The sequence below is a fragment of the Centrocercus urophasianus genome, unplaced genomic scaffold (genome assembly GCF_019232065.1).
Source record: "Centrocercus urophasianus isolate 14NV4802_14NV808 unplaced genomic scaffold, USGS_Curo_1.0 seq_11, whole genome shotgun sequence".
Taxonomy (NCBI): domain Eukaryota; kingdom Metazoa; phylum Chordata; class Aves; order Galliformes; family Phasianidae; genus Centrocercus; species Centrocercus urophasianus.
Window position 1 is genome coordinate 14,978,189 of NW_024884253.1, and position 21,432 is coordinate 14,999,620.

General features: G+C 33.4%; 1 protein-coding gene across 3 annotated transcripts in view; it reads left to right on the forward strand.

The window, feature by feature from the left end:
• CSMD3 (CUB and Sushi multiple domains 3) overlaps positions 1-21,432 on the forward strand; it is a 525,852-nt gene that overhangs the window by 307,914 nt on the left and 196,506 nt on the right. For all 3 annotated transcript variants that reach the window (XM_042839423.1, XM_042839431.1, XM_042839438.1), the window contains 5 exons: positions 1,120-1,302; positions 2,864-3,190; positions 11,990-12,184; positions 13,411-13,549; positions 18,909-19,096. In XM_042839423.1, coding sequence (XP_042695357.1) covers positions 1,120-1,302; positions 2,864-3,190; positions 11,990-12,184; positions 13,411-13,549; positions 18,909-19,096 — 1,032 coding nt within the window. The remainder of the gene's footprint in view (positions 1-1,119; positions 1,303-2,863; positions 3,191-11,989; positions 12,185-13,410; positions 13,550-18,908; positions 19,097-21,432) is intronic.

The following is a 21,432-nucleotide window of genomic DNA, read 5'->3' on the forward strand; positions in this document are numbered from 1 at the left end:
CAGCATAATAAAATAGAAGGCAGTAATTTTGGAGCAGCTGTTGAAATAATTAGAGAAAACCACTGGCCTAGCTACATCAGAACAGTAGCCCCAAAAGTGAATAAATAGAAGTAGATACAAAAATATTTACTGTCTTGCTTATATACCATGAGAAATTTCTGTAATTTCACTTGGTGTAATTAATTACTGGACACTGATTTGTAGAATGCTAATTTTTTTTTTCCCCAGATAGAATATGGAATGACTTAGGTGTTTAGAATATTATTAATCTCTTCAGACAACTTAGGAAAATTTTATGTTCCTTTGGCAATTAACAGTTGTATATTCTTTGTTTGATACTGACAGTCTCATTAACATTTAAGGTAAAATTTAAAAGCTTACATCACTTTTAGGACATTTTCTGCAGACCAACTTTAACTTTTATTAGAAATATGCATTTTTGGGGAGATTCTGACCCAGAAGATTCTAGCCTAAAAACTGCATCAGCTCCCTTCCAGCCTAAGCTCTCTGATGCACTTGTGACATGCATATGCATGAAAATTTTATTAGACATAAAATTTTATTAGAGAATAGAAAAGTTATGTCTTCATATGTTTACATAGTGGTTTTTGTACATATGAATGTGAATGATGTGTATGCAGGCACATGTATACTTATTTATTTATGTATTGCCTCCTTTGAATTTGGGCAGTTCTTTTTATATTACTAATCTCTCCTTTGTTTTTCCTTTCCCTTTTTGTTGGCTTATGAGTTTCAGCTCTAATGGAATGTGAATTGTATTGGACACAGTGAGGTACTGCTGTCCATTTTTAATTTTAAGAGTTAAGCATGTGGTATTTTGCTTGATACAATTTTTGCCTTAAAAAAAAAAAAGAAAAAAAAAAAAAAAGTAAGTAGAAGTAATTTCTCTCATTTGTTTTCAATTTAAAATACTCTATAAACACAAAGAACTCTGACTTTTCTGAAATCCTTTTACAGAATTACCTTCATAAGAAAGCATGGAATAGAATCAGACTTAGTGGCATATTTCAGTAACTTTTATGTTCTGTACATGAGCATAAACTCACGGAGAGTTTGGTTTTTTTCTTCTACAATTAAATTCTTTATTTATTTCAACAGAAATTGAAAAAGAAAGTTGTGGTGATCCTGGAACACCGTTGTATGGCATCAGAGAAGGGGATGGATTTTCCAATCGGGATGTTTTAAGATTTGAGTGTCATTTTGGATTTGAATTAATTGGAGAGAAATCTATAATTTGCCAAGAAAACAACCAGTGGTCTGCAAACATACCAATTTGTATTTGTATGTACCAAAATTTTTGTTATTATTTTGAAATGCATAATATTCTGAAACATTTTTCTTTATGTGTAATAATTTCCAAGATTAAAAGGTTAACAATATGCAACCAATTCTGCTGATAGAACGAATTTGTTTTTGTCAGTAGTTGATTTCCCTAGAAGCTATTCTCAGTAGAAATTCTAGAACTAAAAAATACTTTTTTTTTTCTGTTTTAATATTAATTTTATTATCTTTACATGGTGTGGCATAATAATTTATTATTGGCTTTCTAATAGGAATCTATAGTTTTTTTACGTACAATACACTTTTTGCTGCTACTTCGATAAATTCTGTAGATTAGCAGTTGCTGAACTGTAATTAGATGTTTAAATTATTTACATATTTTTCCACATATATCTGAACATAATATACTACTTAAATGATCATAGCTCTATCATTTACATTATACAGTATAAGTAAGCTAATGTTATGATAAGTATCTGTAATTTCTTTTTTAACACTCTGACCAAATGAGGCCACAAATAGAGTACTGTGTCCAGTTCTGATCTCCCAAGTTCAAAAAAGACAGGGTACTGCTGGAGAAAATCCAATAGATGGTGACAAAGATGATTAGAGGCCTTAAGCATGGCCCTTACTGGGAAAAGCTAAAAGTCCTGGGACTGTTTAGGCTGGAGAATACAGAGGGAAACTTAAGAATATCTTAAGAGCAGGATAAGGTCAGGCTTTTTTCAGCTTTGCCCAGTGACAGGACAAGGGGCAAGAGGAACAAACTGGAACATGGGATGTTCCATGTGAACACTGTGAAAAGAACTTTTTCATGTGGATCACAGAGTACTGGAACAGACTGCCCAGAGGGTTTGCAGTCTCCTTCTCTTGAGTACCTAGTGGTACTCAAAACCCACCAGGATACTTTCCTTACTCTAAGGAACCTGATTTAGCAGAGGAGATGGACTAGGTGACCTCCAAAGGCCCCTTCCAACCCGTATGGTTCTGATTCTATGATTTTCACTAAAGTAATACAGATCAAATATATTCAGAGTATGATCATTTATTTTCATCCTTGCAGTTTATTATGTTTCAGCAGGAATGACTGAATATAAAATATTGTCCTGATAATAGCAACACAATTCTGTTATCCCTGTGAGAGTAGTTATTATCTTACGCTTCCGTGTGAAAAACAAACGATAAGGGCAGCTGACCTTCTGTCTCTTTAATGTTCTCAATGACAGGTCTGTTCATCTAAACAGTTACCTAATGAAAATAATAACTGCTGCCTACTGGTTAAGAAGTACATGAGTACTGTAAGAACTAGGTTTCTGATGCAATGAGGATGTTCCTTATTACATGGAGTCTCTGCTTGAGAGGTAGTTTTATGGAAGGAAAGGTAATAATAAGATACAGAAAAACTTCTTATCTATCTTCACTCCAGATCACAGCAAATACTGAATTATTCAGTTGAAATAGTAAGCATGTTTAAGTATCTCATACAAAGCCTTATAATAAAGTAAATGCTTCTTAAAATATTTGTTTCTGTTGTCTAACTTCTTTCTCTCTTTTTTGGCAGTTCCTTGCCTTTCTAATTTCACTGCACCTATGGGAACTGTACTTTCACCCGATTATCCAGAAGGATATGGGAATAATTTAAATTGTATCTGGACAATTATTTCAGAGCCTGGAAGCCGAATCCATCTTTCTTTTAATGATTTTGACTTGGAATCTCAGTTTGACTTCCTTGCAGTTAAAGATGGTGACTCTCCAGATTCCCCCATAATAGGAACATTTACTGGTGCTGAAGTTCCTTCTCATCTTACCAGTAATGGTCATATCTTACGTCTGGAATTTCAAGCTGACCATTCAATGTCAGGACGTGGATTTAACATCACTTATAACAGTGAGTAATAGTAGTTTCTATGAATGTATGTTTTGTTTTCAATGTATAATTCAGGAGATAAGCATGTTAAAAAGGCATTATTATATGCTTTCAAACAGAACAGATTTACCTAAAAATACCTTATTTATGAGTTCAAATTGTCATTTAAATGCTATGTAGCAGCTGAAATTAAGTATATGTTTGTCATTTACTGCATTAGAGATTGTTGTGATGGGATTGGTTAGATGACTGAAATTTAGGCCAATTTCAAATTGTATAAGTGAACTTTACTGATTTTATTAAAAGCACATTTTGTCCTGCTGGTCTAATGTTACATAACGTTAATGACTATCATTATGTATACTGATTGAGGACTTGTACTAGTTTACCTGTGGGTATGGAATACCATGGAGCTCTTCCCTTATAAAGTTTTAGAGTGTATGAAGTCACCTCATAGCCATCTTTTCTCCAGACAAGATAGCTCTAGTGTTCTCAGCCTCCTCTTCCCATAGGACATCCTACCAACACCTTTACCGGCTTAGCTGGACACACTGAAGGACTATACCATCCTGAACACAACAGTCAAAGTGAACCCATACCAACACCACATACAGTGAGAGAATCAACTCCTTTGACTGGGTTGCTATGCTTAAGGCACACTAAAATGTGATTTGCCCTCTCAGCTGCAAAAGCATACTGTGACTCAAGTTGAGCCTGCTGTTGACAATCATCCTCAGACCTCTTTCTCCTGAGCTGCCCTCAGCCAGTCATCTCCTGGACTGTACCTCCATCCCATGTGCAGAAACCTTTGTTGAACTTTGTGTTGCTACTAATTGTCCAATGCTCCTGTATACATAGTTTCCTCTGAAAAACCTCTGTCCCTTCAGGGAGTCAACAACACCTATCAGTATTATTAGCAAGCATGCTGAGGATGCATTCTGCTCCTGTATCTAGATAATTGATAAAAATGCTGAACAGAACTGGCCCTAGAACTGAGCCTTGGGGAGCACAGCTGGTGACCATTCACCAGTCACATTAGTCCCACTTAGTTTGAGTACTGATTCTGAGCCAATTAATCACCCAGTATAACCTGTATCTGTTCACTACAGAGGTAGACAGTTTGATCATAAGGATGCCATGAGGGACAGTATCAAAAATCTTACTGAAAAATTACATCCAATATCTTCACACCAGCCACAAAAAAAGTGACCTTATCATAGAAGAAAATTACTAAGATGGAAGATTACTTTGATGAAGTCATACTGACTATGCACAGTAATAGCTCTGTTTTATTTTAACTGCCAATGCAGCCTTCTCCATAACTCTTCCAGGAACTGAGGTTAAACTTACAGTTTCCTGGGTCTTCTCTCATACTTTTCTTATAGGTGGTTATGATGTTGGCTAGCTTCCAGTCAGCTAGGACTTCCCCAGACTACCAAGACCGTTAAAGTTTTGAAATGGGTCCAGCTCTTGTGTCCAGTAAGTCCTTCAGCATTCACTCTGGGGTGAATCCCATCAGGCCCCATGGACTGGTATAACTGTCCTCTTACAATTTCAGTGACCATAGATGGAAACTTATTGCCCCTGGGACTATTGTGGTCTATTCAACTCTGGAATCTGCATAGACCAAGATCTGTCATTAATCTTGAAAACTGAGGCAAAAATAACAAGATGTTCAAGACCCCTCCCTTTTCCTTCTCCTTATCTTTAGGTATCCATCTGCTCCAAGTATCAGTCCAATGTTTTGCTTTAACCTCCTCTTCCTTCCTGTTGACCTACTTGGAAAAAGGTGGGGTTTTTTTGATGTCTGGTGCCATGGTGGCCTGTATCAACTCAAGATGAGCTTAGACTTTTCTTGTTTTCTTCCTGCGGATGTGAACTATATCTCTGTGCTCTCTGTCTCTCTCTCCCTATGAAGCCAGTTCTTGCTTCCAGAGGTCATATATTTTCTTTTCTGCCCTAGTTCTAGGAGAGATTCTGTTCAGGCAGGTTGGTCTTCTGGCCCCACTTGCTTGACTTGGGACACAAAGGGTTTGCCTGCTCATTTTATTTATGACTTTTAAAAGGTGTTTCTTGAAAAGTGCCCAGCTCTCACAGACCCTTAAATCTTTTAGAGTTGATTCTCAAGGGGCACTGCTAGCACCCCATGTAGCTTAAAGTAAGCTCACTTTAAATCCATGGTGGCAACTCTTCTGCCCCCTTTTCTCCATATGCGAAAAATTTTGAAGTTAACTATGTTCATGATTACTGTGACCAAGAAAGCCACCTACTGTCACTACCCCATACAAGAACTTTGGTATTTCAATTGCTATCAGGAGGGCACATTTTGCAGATGGTTCACATTGACATGAAGTTATCTTCAAAATGCTGGAGTTTCCCAGAATTGCTTATTTTGGCAGTATGATTTCCCCAGGTTACACCTGGGAAATTGAAGTCTTCCATAAAGGTGAAGGTATCTGATTCTGAGATTTCTAACAATGGCCTGTAGAACAGTTCTGTGCCGTCTTGTTGGGTGAAATACTTCACCCGCAGGCTGTGTCTTCCCTAACAGCAAGGACTATAGTCTAATCCCACCCTTATGTTCAGCACAGAATGTTCACTTTGCCTGCTTAGCCTATCCCTCCCTTCTGATCATAAAGCCATTCACGTACAATGCTTATATGCTGTGGCTGGATACACTATTACAATGCTAAAAATAATACTTAAAAACTGCTGCTAGATATACTGTTTTGGTATGCTTATGCATAGATTGAGGTAAATTAATATTAATTATATCCTGATTAAAACATATATTACTTACAACTGTGGTAGCCACAGGAAGAAAAATTTCAAGACTGGTATTCAGAACAGTTGCAGTAAATAGCAATTGGGCTTATTTCTTCAGAGCTCTGAATTCTATCTACTTATTTCTATTCTTTGGAAGAGAAACTGTCTCCTGTCACCTTCTATATTTTTGTTTATCTATTACCTATTGGTTGAATTATAAAGTTGTATGCATTCTACTTGTTTTTCTTCTGAGGGAGATGAAAAAGTTAAAACTAATGAAATGCCTATATATCTCCTCATTTACTGCTTAGCACTGTATTCATAGACAGCATAATAATTGAAGGTAAAATTAATTATCTTCTGTATCACTAAATACCATTAGCACTTACCTTACTCTTCACTGGTAAGAGTTATTTTATATCATCTGAAGGACATATGAAGAACTGTCTGTGTTTTATTACTTTGGCTTTTATCCAACAGCAGAGTCCTAGTAAGATATGTTCCCAGCTAGGGCAAACACAATGATCCAGTGTGTAAACTCAGACCATGATGAATACTGAAGAATTAGTTTTACTGAAAAATTAGCTTCCTGAAATGATGCTTTCCCGTGAGCATATGTAAAATTAGATATTGCTAACCTAGAAATGAAGCAAGATGGATTAGGTTTTGCCAAGTTACTCTTTTTTTGAGTTGGAAAGAGATTGGATCTGAAAATCCTGATGCATATCCTCTTGCTATCATCTACAGAAAATAGTAAAATTAACAGATCGGCTAGCAGTGTTTTGTTTTAGTACATTTTGTTTTTCTTACAATACAGGCAACAGAAGAGTACTCTGTAGGCAAAATATCAGGATGTTGTGGATATTTTGTTTTCCCCAGAAGCCTGATAGCATGAGTAATTGGTCCCATTCCTGTCTTTCTCCATAACACTTAAGAATGTGATCATGACAGAGGCTTACTTGGAATGTAAATTAATCTTCAACCATAAGATTTGAAGGATAGATGTAAATCCATATCTTCCCTTCCAAGAAGAATGTGATACATGCTTGACTGTGTGATAAATTTGTCTTTACTGTTCCACTCAGTATAAAAGAAACTGAGATTCATTAAGTGAAAAATTAAAATGAATTCAGACCCAAACTACATATTTTTGTCCAAGAAACATATGATATTTCTTCATAATATTGCAGGGACTAAATCTCCCTCTATCCCTCTGCTTTATTTGTTCTTGTAGTTTTTCTTTCCATATTTTCTTTTTAATTAATTTATTTTTTAATTTAGTTTGATTTTGCTTGTCAGTCTTTCAGAGAATAATTTCTTAATGCCTGCCTTAAACATTGCTGTCTAGCTAGGAAAGACATAAACTGACACCAGATACTATGTAAACACTTTAAAAATATTCTCTTATATTTCAGATGTCTATTTGTAATTATTGTAGCAGCATATGTAGTCTCAAATAATTTATCTTTTTTTTCAGTAAAATCAAGCCTAATTTCAACTTCTCTAAACAAAAATTAAATTTGTTTTTTGAATGTATCATCTTTGATTTACTCCAAGTGTTTGACTTCAATATGCCTGATAGGTTGTTATAAATCTTCCAATTTATTTTAATTATGGGGATCAGCCCACAAATGTGTGTCATGAAAATGGATGATAGAATGTTCCAGTAACCAAAGTACTAAGAACTCAAAAAGATGTCAGTTTCAGCTATATCCAATGCTTATGTTAATTTACTTATATTCTTAATCGGGTGACCTGAATCGGGATTTCTTAATGACATTTCTCTTTCTCTGCTCTCTTTAAAGGGATTTCAAATTGTTATTGGGGGATTGAACTCAAAGATTTCTGGAGGCCCCTTCCAACCCCTACAGTTCCGTGATTCTGATTTTGTGTGACTCATAAACTCACCCTTACTTAGTCTTCCCTCTGCCAAGCTAAATGCATTGGACTTGTTCATTTAAAGTAAAACTCTGAAACTTTTGTCATATTTGTGACTTTTTAATAAATTCTTTTCACTTCATCTACATCTTGGTTGAATTATGAACATTAGAACTAGACATGGTATCTGAATATAATCATATAAGCTATAAGCAATGCATTTATATAGTTACATAGTTGTTTTGCTTCAGTTTCAATTTCTTGTTTGGGTCAGGACAGAAAAAATACACACATTATTACTGTGCAACAGTTGGACCTATGTGAATTAATGGATTTTTATTACCTTTGCACCAAATGTGTTAATGCAAAGAGAACTAACAAGTAAAAAAAGCATTTTACTTGCAGAAGAATGGGTTGTCAGTGGCTGGGAGAAGTGTGTCTAGCTGTTAGAGTCTGGTCTCAGGTGATCCTTCGTAGGCAGGCATTCCCAAAGCCCAAGACATGCCAACTTTGTTTTGGGATGAGGTGGGTAAGTTCTCTGACATTAAGAGCATCTTGCAGACTGTTTGATTTTTATTAGTTGGTGGACTGTTCATTGACTAAGGTGTATGAAGTGCTATGCAAATGTATCTGTATAAGTTTAGATCTGCTGTTTCTGCTAGTAACGAAGGGTTTCTTTTGGTTTTCATAGCAACTATGTAATTGTGCTTTATCTAATAAAAGTTACATGCCTAAGAACTACATAACACTTGACATGCAAAAGGTCAGACTGTGGGCTATTGACATTAGCTAAATTACTTGACTGGTTCCAGATGAGTAGGCCGTGTCATTCAAATTACAAGACAGTGTTTTTGAATGCAAAGAATGCTTTAGTCTGTTTTATTACTGTGACAGGTTACACTCACCACTGGACATTTTTGCTGGCACTTTGTTCTCCTAGACATTTTAGACTCAGTACTTCCCAGGGTAGAATTCTTCACGTTGTGTTGCGTGCTGCACAGAAGTATGTGTTTACCTGTGATAGTACAGTGTAGACTCTTCTTGTTTGCATCACTTTTAAAAGCCTTTCACTTTTTATGAAGTACCACTTTTATATTCACTTCCTCCTTGATATTTTTCTCTGAAAGAGATACACCTATTAGTAGACTGTAGACTTACCAGTTAAGACTTCACAGGGCAATCTACCAAAACAATGAGTTATGCCAGTGGGCCATTCCTTCCTGGTCCTGTTTTCAAGAACCTTTCAGAGCAGACTTTAGACTAGATGAGTTTTAGTTATTATTATTCCTACCATCTCCATCTTGTCTCTCCAGATCTTTGCAGTTTCTCCCCTTCATGTGCTTTGAAGCAAAATGCAAGTTTTAATATTCTTCTGAGTTAGTGTTAGAACTGAAAGTACTTCACTGTCACTCTGTACTATGTTTTTGCTACTTGGATTTCTTCCCGATCTGACTTACAATAGATTCAAACATGATAGTGGATGAGTTAAAGTAAAAAAAAAAAAAAAGAAAAAAGCTGTACGTTTTCTTTACATTTAAAGAGGGCAAGGAACATTTCTATTACTTCTTAATTTATTGATGATGGATCAAATATTGAGTACTTGCAATTTTATGCTTTTCCTTTTACGTTTCAGATATGTCCAATATTAAAGCTCCACTACAAATGCTGCAGGGTGACCTCATTGCAGCCTTTCAATACCTAAAGGGAGCCTACAAACAGGAGGGGAATCAACTCTTTGAAAGGGTTGATAACTGCAGGACAAGGGGAAATGGTTTTAAGTTGAGGGAGGGAAGATTTAGGTTAGATGTCAGGGGAAAATTCTTTACAGAGAGAGCAGTAAGGCGCTGGAACAGGCTGCCTAGAGAGGTTATGCATGCCCCATCCCAAGAGGTGTTCAAGGCCAGACTGGATGGGGCCCTGGGCAGCCTGGTCTAGTATTGAATGTGGAGGTTGGTGGCCCTGCATGTGGCAGGGGTTTGGAGATTCATGATCCCAGATGTCCCTTCCAACCCTGGCCATTCTGTGATTCTATGAATCTTTTCTCAAGTATAAGCAGCCTGATTTTTCTTCAAGTAAATTAAATGCATACACACTTTGCTGAGAGATTTAGGGCTGTTGTTGGTGAAAGTTATGTCACTCTCCTTCTTCCCATAGCCATCCCATGCAGTGCAGTGATTTCCACAGGAGGAGCAGTAGCAGCAGAACTCACAGTACCTTAACTAAAATATAGTGAAGAAATCCAACTTTACAACCTCAGTAAACTGCTGTCATACGCAAGCAATCTATATCTGAAGTCGACTTTTATCTAAATGTGAAAGTAACTATTAAAAATCTTTCTGTGTCTGATCTGAAGCTAGTAAGAAAAACAGGCATTTTTTCACTAAAATTGAGGGCTGTGCTTAAATTACTGACAGAGTTTTTGTGGAGAATGCAGAAAGTGTAGGATTGCATTGTTTCTGAATGCCATCCTCTAACATCCTCAAGCACAATTTTAATTCCCGACATATTTGGCATTCTTTAAGTTAAAATGTCATAATACTAATTTTGTTGTCTTATTATTCAGATTCTTCAGATAAATTGAGACAATTTAAAATCTGCCAAATCTTTTTAAGAAAATACTTTTTAAATAGAAAGGTATAACTACTAAAAATACAACATATGCAAAACTGTCTTTCAAACTACAATAATTATGGTCTTTCTACATAGAAGCTTATTTGATAATTTATAGTAAAAACTGTTATCTTACAAACAGATTGCTTAGAAGATAATAGGCCATTTATTCATTTAAAAAGTATTTCACTTTGAAAATCATACGATTTTTGTTCTTGCCAGACAAGTGTGAATTTCATAATTCTTTAATGTAGAATAATTATATAACAAATATTCTTAAGAAATTAGACTTTGTTTATATATAAGATAATTTTAAAAATAAGGATTTTATTTTTTAGATTAAAATGCTTGGAAATTTTTTTAAGATTATTTTACTAGTGTTACCACTATTTTAGTGTCTGCTGAAGCTCCCTGAATGCCTAGGCTGTTCAGGAAGAAATGAAAACTTGAAAGCAAATTAATATGATTAATTTGTCTGGTTTTAATTAGAATTAAGTTGAGTAGTCTGCTGGAAATACAACAGAAAACCAATTTTCTTTCTTTTCTAAAAAATCTTTTAGAGTAATGTTTTCATTTGGAAATTTCATGGTTTTGATATGTCTTGTCTAACAGACACACAAGTAAATCTGAAGAAAATATTGTGAAAATATTCTCCTTCTTACATAGACTTAATAAGAGGTAATTTAGAATTGTCACAGTTCAGAAAGGTGGATTTTTTTGCATATGATATCTATTCATGCTGAAAAATACAACTTCTAAAAAAATCCACATTTTGCCTACATTATATATTTATTAAGAAAGTATCAAAATATAGTAATTAATGAATGCAAAGTTTTCTTTGAATGATATTTCTGTAAATATGATTTTGCTCACCACTGGTAGGAGGATGAACTTGTCTTTTCTCCCAGTATAAGGCGAATTCTATAGAATATTTATGGTAAAAAATATAAACTATCTTTATTATCCCATTCAGATATATTTAAAGAAATTCTATTTTTTTTGTATGCTCTTAGATTTATTTGAAATTTTGAAGTGTTTATACATCCTAGAAATATATTTGAGCATAGATAAAACCATATAATTACAGTGATTTATGATTTATTAATATATTAATATGATTTATTCACTTTTTTTTTTTTTTTTTTTTTAATCTTTTCCCAAATTCTTTCCTATTGTTCAAATGCTTCCAGTTTGGAGGAAAAATAAAATAAAATCATACAATGGCAATATTAGGCAAACTCCAGACACTATGGTTCTAATAAATTTATCAGTGAATTAAAAAATAAAAATAATAAATATAAAAAAATGCTATTATATCAAAGATGCTGGCCCTACATTTTTCATGGAACCTTGTGGCCTGTTGTAGTATTAGACAGTTTGGGCTGTTACCATCACCGATGTCTTCTGACAGCATGATTGTTCTAAACAGAGATTTATATTAATAAAACTTTGCAATCCTAATTGCAAAACTTATCAGACTATTTTATTTGCTAATTATATTTTTCTCTGTGCTTTCTTTTTCTTTTCTTTTTTCTTGTTTTCTTTTTTTCCTTTTTCTTTACTTAGCATTTGGGCATAATGAATGCCCTGATCCTGGAGTACCAATAAATGCTCGGCGTTTTGGTGACAACTTTCAGTTGGGGAGCTCAATTTCTGTTATTTGTGAGGAAGGGTTTATCAAAACACAAGGAACTGAAACAATCACCTGCATGTTAGTGGATGGAAAAGTAATGTGGAGTGGACTTATACCTAAGTGTGGAGGTATGTATTTTTCTTTCTATAGTAATGTTCCTTAAGTTGTCACTAAGGGAAATTCAGACTTTTGCAAATGGTTAGCACAAAGCTACTGTGAAACCGAGTCCATAATAAAGAAGTCTAGTGAGACATAAGCCTGTATTATAACTCTGTCTGCAAGAAGGAAAGAAGAAAAACATGGAAAAAGAAAATGTGATGAGAACACTGTTATACGGGCTCTGTAATAATAAGAGCTTTCCAAGAAACTTAGTAGGCCTAAAATGGTAACAGTTTGTGTTGCTCATACTTTCAGATAGCTCTTATTTGGCACTAGTGGAACTACAGTTTTCAAAAGGATCAATTCTTTTTTTTCTTTTTCTTTTTCTTTTTTTTTTTTTCTTATTAAAGTATGTATTTGTCCACTTCTAGTAAGGATTTAAGGCCATGAGCTTTAGTGCTAGCAGCACACCAACAATATTCTTCTCTTCATTTTTAAATTCCTGTCTAATCAGTATCCTAACCAATCTCATTAATATGAAGAAGAAAGAAATAGCAAAAAAGAAAATTATTGCTTTTACTAACTAACTTAAGCTACTTCGGTATCAGTTTCGTTTTAATAAAGTTTTCTTATTGTGCATTTACTCGCTATCACCGAGAGAAATAGTACATATTATTTCCTGTATTTCTGGTTGGCTATAGATACTTTACAGCATTTAAAATATATTTACAAAAAATACAAGCTAGTTTTGTAAAAATTAGATATGAATGTGAATTTTTAATTGCTGACCTGACAAATAAAATGTATGTGTTCCTACAGTAGATCCCTGTCAAAGCTGAAATGACATTTTATGAATTCCTAGCTTAATATTCAACTGAACCTTCTGCATAGGCTTTTGAAATCTCTCTATTCACTGTTAAAAGCTATTCATAGTTCTTAGGTATTGTTTTGCTGTATGTCCTTTGTTACAGTAAAATGGATTGTAGCTTTAAAAATACAATATAAATGCTTCTCTCATCACTTTTTGAACAGAATTAATTTTCTCTTTTATAGGTTTAAAGCTTTTAAGATTTTAGTTCAGTTATTTCCATCTAATTCCAATCCCCACAGGGTTTGTCAGCTTTAAACCTCATTTCATCTTCTTGCAGATGGATTTTTAAAATTTAAGTATAGTTGTGCTATATTGAAATTGATAACTATGAATTATTTGTCATAAGCCTTTATCATTATACATTTGTCTTTGTTTCACTTTTAGCTCCTTGTGGTGGGCATTTTTCATCTCCCAGTGGAGTAATCCTCTCTCCAGGCTGGCCTGGGTATTATAAAGACTCCTTGAATTGTGAGTGGGTGATAGAAGCTGAACCAGGACACTCTATCAAAATTACCTTTGAAAGGTCTTGGCTGATGTTTTTCTTATTTCATATTTCCCAGTTTTTACCTAGAAGCAGTTCTTTGTTAGCTCATAAACTTAACTTTCACTTACTCTTAAGCAATTGTGTTATCGGGTAGGATTTTCTAAAACACCTTCGTGCCTTCAGGTCATCAATTTTTTCTTGAATGTAAATTGTACTTCAATGAATTGAAAAGCTTTTGAAATTCCTACCCTTTTGCATATATTTAAGTCTGTCTGCCCTAGTTAAATTTTGGTCTGTTTATAAAGAGTAGTACATTTAATTTGCTTCTAACTATGTTAATGTGATGAATTATAGTATGAACTCATTCTCTTTTCCTCAAATGTGTGAAATCTTTAACTCCGAAATCTCAATCAGTGGTCAATACTGAACTGAATGAATTCATGCTTTTATCCATTGTGAATGTTTAATTCTCAGGTCACCTGATCTGTTTTCCTGTGTGTGTGCTTATAGGATGGAATTCCAGTTTCCTGTAATTACTGCAGCAACCCACTTTTCCTATATTTTACTTATGTTTTCCCTACCTGATTCCAAGGAATGAAATATGTTAAATCCTTAAAATTCTCATGGCAGCAAGCTGTAGGCATTGAACTTAAGATCATTATGAAATAGCAAGACATGAAATTTAATTTAAGAATTGTTTATATTCTAAATATTTTAACTATGTTATAGATTCTTCTTAATTGCTAATATTAAGAGGCTATATGATTATTCAGGAAAGAAAAGGACTTTGAGTGTAGAAGTTATAGCACACAAATAATGTGTGAGTATATCTTAATTGCTATTTGTATCACATCTTTTGACTATTCCTTAATCATATTCAATCTAAAGAGAAAATCTTTTCAATCAATCTAAAGAGCAAAATTTCTCATTATGAACAGGTTGATTTTTTAAAAAATTATAATATATAGTTTATACAGTAATAATATGCTCGTATGACATTATATACAAATAGAGGACATAATACAGATACTTTAAAGATATTTCTCATCTTTAGTATGAAATGAAAAGTGATCTCCCAAGATCACAATTGTAAGTAAGCTTAAAATTAACTCCTATCAAATTTGGTAATTAAAATGTAAAAGACAGTTGACTAACTTGTGCACAAATTCATCAAAATTTTTTCAATTCAGAGTTGAGATTAATATTTTAGTTTTCTTTATTGTAAATAAAAAATAAAAATTTAAATCGTGGAACTTTCAAGAAATCTAATTTCTGGAAAGAAAAAAATATCAGTTCATTTGAAATAGTTTTTTTTACTTCAGCATATTATTGTCAATAAAAATTTTATTGTGGTCAGTCATTTCAAATTGAAATGGCTTTTTATTTTCAAAATTCCTTATCAGCTTGATATTCTCCTTTCACACAAGAGTTGCATTAGATCTGACAATCTCAGATGTACACTTCTGGCTTATAATGTATTAAAGCCTTGTCATAAAATTGCACAACCTCTATTAGGTGAGCAGTTAAGAGCAATAAGAACACGATGTGATCTTTTCAGATCACAGAGGGACTTCTTGTTCTCTTTATAACCTAACCATGTTATTACACTTCCTCCTTTTCCATTGCTGCTTGTTCTAAACAGTCTTGTTACCTGTCTCAGATAGGGATGATATGCATATTGGTTGAGATGCAGCACAGTAAATCCAGAGAGACTTATTTACATATGAGGGAGTGTATTTATGTTTTTATGTGCAGGATAACATGTGAAAATGCAGTATGTACATTTGCACCCATGCATTTAGGCATATGAGAGCTGCTTCAAAAAGTAATGCCTCCTATTTTATTATATTGGCCTGTGACATCAGAGACAGACATTGGTGGTTTAGCAGTAGAGATTGAAACTTTCCACAAATATTCCGTTAAATTTTATTGCCACATAACCAATATCCAGAGAGAGTCAATCTGATATGATGGTATCTGACATGGAAATGTGTATGAAATAAATGTGTGCCACTGAATTCCTCCATAAGGGAAAAATTGCCCCTACTGACATTCAGTGACTCTTGAATGTTCATGGAGATGATACAATGGACATAAGCACAGTGAGGCAGTGGGTGTTGCATTTCAGCAGTGGCAACACAAGAACAAGTAATTTCCATCTGTGCAAATTTTTGCAAGTATAGCATGCAGGCTCTTCATTGCTCGTTAAAATGCATAGCTAATTGTGGTGAGTTTGTTGATAAAGAGTGTTTTGCAGCTGAGAATTTGCACTATTAGATAGTGCTATAGTGCTTTGTTGTAGTTTCCATGGAAATGAATAGAAGGCATTCCTTCTGGAGCAACCTGTGTATAATTACACATTTGAATGTAAATGTATTACTTTGTAAAGCTCATAATGAAATTAATGCTCATATTTACTAGTGTATATATATATATATATTTTACTTAGACATTATTAGCATTTTTATAGAATTTAAATTGTTATTCAGAGAAATAGATATACTTGCTTCATTTGCAAAACTCATTATAGTCTTGTTGTCCTTGTTATGCTCCTTATACTTCAAATCTGCAGCATATTTTCCTCAAAGACAGAAGGTTAATTTTGACAAATACATATATTTGAACCAATAGCCAAATGACTTTTTCCCTTTTTCATTAAAAACCAAACCAATAATAGTAAAAAAAACCTCACAAAACTCATATTTTGTCTGGATTTTTAAAATTCCAGCTTTGTTCTAAAAGACAGAAATATCCCATTTCTAACTTTATTTTTAATGGAAATACTCAGATTTCTATGAGTCAGTAGTTTTTAAATATATTCATATTTCAGTGAGAGTAAACATATATAGTACATATTTAACATCTTTATGTCCTTTATTTTTGAATTCTCAAAGATGATGGGAAGAATTCTTGTTACTGCATGTTTCCTTCAGAGTGCCACATTAATTTTATTTTCAGCTTATCTCTTCCATGATAGTTTAGATTCCCTTTTTATTTCTCATCTTTCTATACTTTCTCTCTTGAGACACCGCATATGTTCAACATTCTGCATTTGATGCTTGTCCATGTTGTTCCTGTTTCATGAAGCTTGACACAGGTGGAAAGAAAAAAGATCTATAGGCAGAGAATAACTTTCTTTTAATTATTTCATGGTGTCCAGAAGGACTTTTCTGTGATTTGCTTCATGGTTGTGAATGAGTAGTCTGAAGGGTTTTTTCCTTTCACAGAGTCATAGCTTCGATAATCTGTTTGATATTTATTGTATATCAGTAGCTATGCAGGCTGAGTTGATATGACGAAATTGAGAAATCTGCCATTCTTCACTGTAATTAAGTGTTCATCATGAAGCCTAATTATGAGCATTTAAATGCTAGAGGTGTTAATCAGCAAACTACTGAGTCAAGCACAAGTCACATTTGACTAATGAGATCACTTTTTGTTGGGATATTCTGATCATATCCTAACACCACCTTGAGTTGACAAGCTGTCTCTTAAAAACAATGATGCATGTTGTAAATATTAAAGCATCTTTATCTTTTCAAATAAGATTTTAAAAGTGTTTCCTCCTGTGTTAATTGGACAGAAGTGAAATGAACTGTAACTGAATATTCTGAAGTTCTCCATAAGAATATGCCTCACATAGCAGTGAAATCATCCAGGTTAATTTAAAATCAGTGATCATCCAGATTACTTTAAGATTAGTGGTTTGTTACTTAGAAAAGGATACTAAAGGAGTCTGACAGAACCCAAAATTATTTTTTATTCAATTTCCTGTAAAAACCTTACTAATTTTTCACAGGAGTTAACCAGGTGATATATAAATATATCACATTGGCTGATTATAAACAAAAAAATTATTTTAGAAGAAAAACAAAACAAGTAACACAGTTATAAATTCAAATTAAATTATCTCATTTATCTGCTATGTGCAGTGTTATATATATTCTTTCATTGTCATGTACACAACAGGGCATTCATGATACGTCTTTGGAGATCCAACTTAGTTTTATTATGCCTTCCTCAATCCTCAATTTCCGTGATTGCTTTTGTTCTATAAAGTTTAATGGGAAAAAAGGATTGGGAAAAAAAAGAATATAATAATAATAATAAAATGCCTAGTTGTTTAGCCTTTTAAAATTGCCTTTAGATCATGTAGGAGCAAGCAGAAAACTTTCAGCTAAACTTTCAGCTATTTGGCTTCTTAGGCTTATCATGATTTATTTCTTTAAGTCCCTATTATTTTCTTTCTCTGCTCTCATTCTACGTAATTTCATATGAGCAGAACTGGAATAAAATAAGGCTTTATTTAACTTCTCATCTTTTGCCATGCTTCTTTTAAGCTCTGACTTGTGGGATATAAATACAGAAGCAGAGAGTGCATTGCTAATAATCATGTGGTTTCTTGTATGAATTTTACAAAGCCGAATTAGGCATCCAAGTAAATCGGTGAAGGAGTTAGAAGTATCTGAAGGATATAGTCCTGCTGTTAATTGTTTCTTTCTAATGCAAGATGGGTTTTTCAGTAATTCATCTGTGAACCCATTAAAGCAAGATGATTAATGTTATATCTACCATAGCAAGAAAGAGAGAAACTGCTGTGAAAATATCAGAGACATGGGATTGCTGATACCATCTAAAACAGGAGTAGTATATCTATCTAGCAGCAGTGTCACTCTCTGTTTTTTCTTGACAAATGCAGCACACATGGGCTGTAAAAACACATTTAATTTTGTAGTACTTTCTAAAACAGGAATTTTTTTTTCCTGCCTAACTTCTGCTACTTCTTTGGACTGAGTCTCATTTAGCACTAAGCTTTGAGACTAAGGAGTCTGAAAGACCACTTAAAAAATTATATTCCCACTTATAAATTATTATAAAAATAGGCCTATAGATTATTATTCCTTCTTAACATCATATATTTCAATATATGTGCCAAATGGAATAGATACAACAAAGAAACACACAACCCTACCCTCTCTTTTTTTTTTTTTTTTTTTTTTTTTTTTTTTTACTTTTCCATGATAGAAAATCATTCTGTGATATAAAACATTATATAAACAATATAGATGAAAAAAAAAAAAATAAATAAACAAAAAACATGATATAAAACATAGGTAATATTCATTTGTGCTAACAAATTATATGTCTCTTAGTTTTCTGTGCTATAAACCTGCTCAAGGAATTTAAACTTATTTCTGATCTTACTAGAGCACTAACCTGAAATTTGGATATAGTAATACATAATAATTATTGTTGTATAGTAGATATGTGGTGAAATAACTGATTAAGATCAGGAAAGTAGCATAGTTTTAAAAATATGGCATACTTTGCATGTGTTTGTTCAATTTGTTTCAACTGCTGCTTATATTCGTGCCTATCGGTGTTTCCTCAATTTCAGATTTCAGACAGAACTTAATTATGATGTTTTGGAAGTTCATGATGGACCAAGCTTATTATCTCCACTTCTGGGATCTTACAACGGTACTCAGGTTCCACAGTTCCTCTTTAGCAGTAGCAATTTCATTTATCTTCTCTTTACAACTGACAACAGTCGTTCTAACAATGGATTCAAGATTCACTATGAAAGTAAGTCATTCTAATATGTATGATTTGATTTCCTCTTCTCTGCTATTCATGGTCACAAAATGGTAAAGGTACTGCTTTCTGTAAATTGCTGAGTCAGGCCTCCTATTTTTCAAACTGAGTAAGTTTTAGTGACGTTAAACTTCGAAATGATGACATGTGATCTCACTTTGAGTTTGATGTTCTTGCTGCAGTGCTCTGTCCTTTAAGAATCAGAGGATAATAGGAAGCAAATGACTTTCTTCAGGATGTCATTCTTCTGTCATTATTTTTACTTTTTGTACGGTGTATTTTCATATGTTTAAAATATCATAACATCAAGAAGATAATCAAAACCAAGGAAAATACTTGAATTATTGTCCTGATTAGTGTACCTCCAGCTCTGAAGCTAGAAGGAAATGTAATTTATGAAAATTAACTGAAAATCAAAACTACTGAACTTCATGATTATGGATATGTAGGGAACTAAAATCCTGTATATTATCTGTTCATTTTGATTTTTGTATAATGTATTCTTGTTCCCTTATTACACTTGTATAAAACACACTGCAAAATGTAACAGTAAGATTTAATACCTTTACGAATTTGTGAAATTCAGAGAAGTTGTTATATTATCATTTCATTTATTTTTTGTAGTTCTAAAAATACATTTGTTTTACATATTGATTTTGTGTGAAAAAATAGTTGTTCTAATGCATTTAGTAATAATCATGAGCACGATGTTATCTATTTCTGTTTTGAATTCCTACTTGTAAGGACTAACTCCAAGGAATTTTAATATGTTCTTATTATTTTTTTTTACCTTATTTTTTCACTATTTTCTCTATCCTCATCGCTAATGGTAAGGATATTTAATACAATATGCGGACTTCGTCACATAAATTTTGAGATGCTTTGAACTCTATCAAATGTTAAATTCTGAAAAGTTGTGCAGAAAATCAATCATCAGATCTAAAATTATTTACTATCTCAATCATCCCCACAATATATCAATTAATTACATCAGTGACAGAACTAATAATTTGTTAATTCTCATCCTTTTTGAAGTTTGAAGGATAGCTATCCTTACACAGACTATTAAAGTAATTCTCCTGACAAATACTACATAATTCTTACAAAAAAATTGACCAAATGAATAATGTTTGATGCCTGAAATTACACTTTAGAAATGTGAAAAACAGAAAGAGGGAAGTTGCATTTATTAAATTTATTCTTACTTCTAACTGTTTTAATTTAATACATCTCGAAAGGAAATTAATTTTTTTTCTTCAAATGTATGAATTTTTCAATTTTATTATAAAATCCATTTTCACTAAAATTGATCCCTATCCCAGATTTCTGCTGTAAACTAGCGAAGAATGAAAGTTAAGTTATAGGTTCATAGAGGAGATAGCATCATAGAGGAGAGATATTTTCCAATCTTGGTGATTCTAAGATCATATCTTGCAACTGTCCACCTATCACTAACACTTTCCCACTAAACCATGTCCCTCAGTACAGTATCTAGACATTTATTGCATACTTCCAGGGACGGTGCCTCCACCACCTCCCTGTGTCTCCCTTTCCAGTGCTTAACCACTCTCTTACAGAAAAGAATTATTTCTTAATGTCCAACCTGAATCCCTCCTGGCACAACTCAAGGCAATTCTTCCTAGTCCTATCACTTGTTACATGGGAGAAGAGGCTGACCCCACCTCTTTTCAACTTCCTTTCAGGTAATTAATTGCAGGAAGTCATGACGTCACCCCGAGCCTCCTCTTCTCCAGACTAAACAATCCCAGATTCCTCAGCCACTCCTCTAAGACTTGTGTTCCATACCCCTCACTAGCTTCATTGCCCTCCTCTGAAAATACACCAAAGCCTCAATGTCTTTCTTGTAGCGAGGGGCCAAAACCAGACTTGAGATGTGGCCTCACCAGGGCTTAATATTATTATCATTATATTAAACAATAGGCGAAGATTGTGTGCGTTTACAAGTTTTACACAAAATAAACTATTTCCAATAGCTTTTCTGCTTAACGTCCTCTGATTATATGCAGACATCTGGTATACATTTTATTTGTTTAGTTCTTACTATTTCTAATATTTTATACTGTGCTGTATTATCCAATATAGTTCAATTCTGATTTTTCTTTTCTGGATGATAATAATGCTTAACAATTTAATGTTGTTCTCTTCAGTCATCCCATTATAATGTGATGCCTTTATTTTCTTTGTTAATTATTGCTTTTCACACTGAATTTATTTTGCAAGGAAGACTATCTTACAGATTTTCCTTGGGAATAGAAGGATAGATTACATCAGGAAAAGAACTTACAGTGAATGTTTCTTTTAATTTA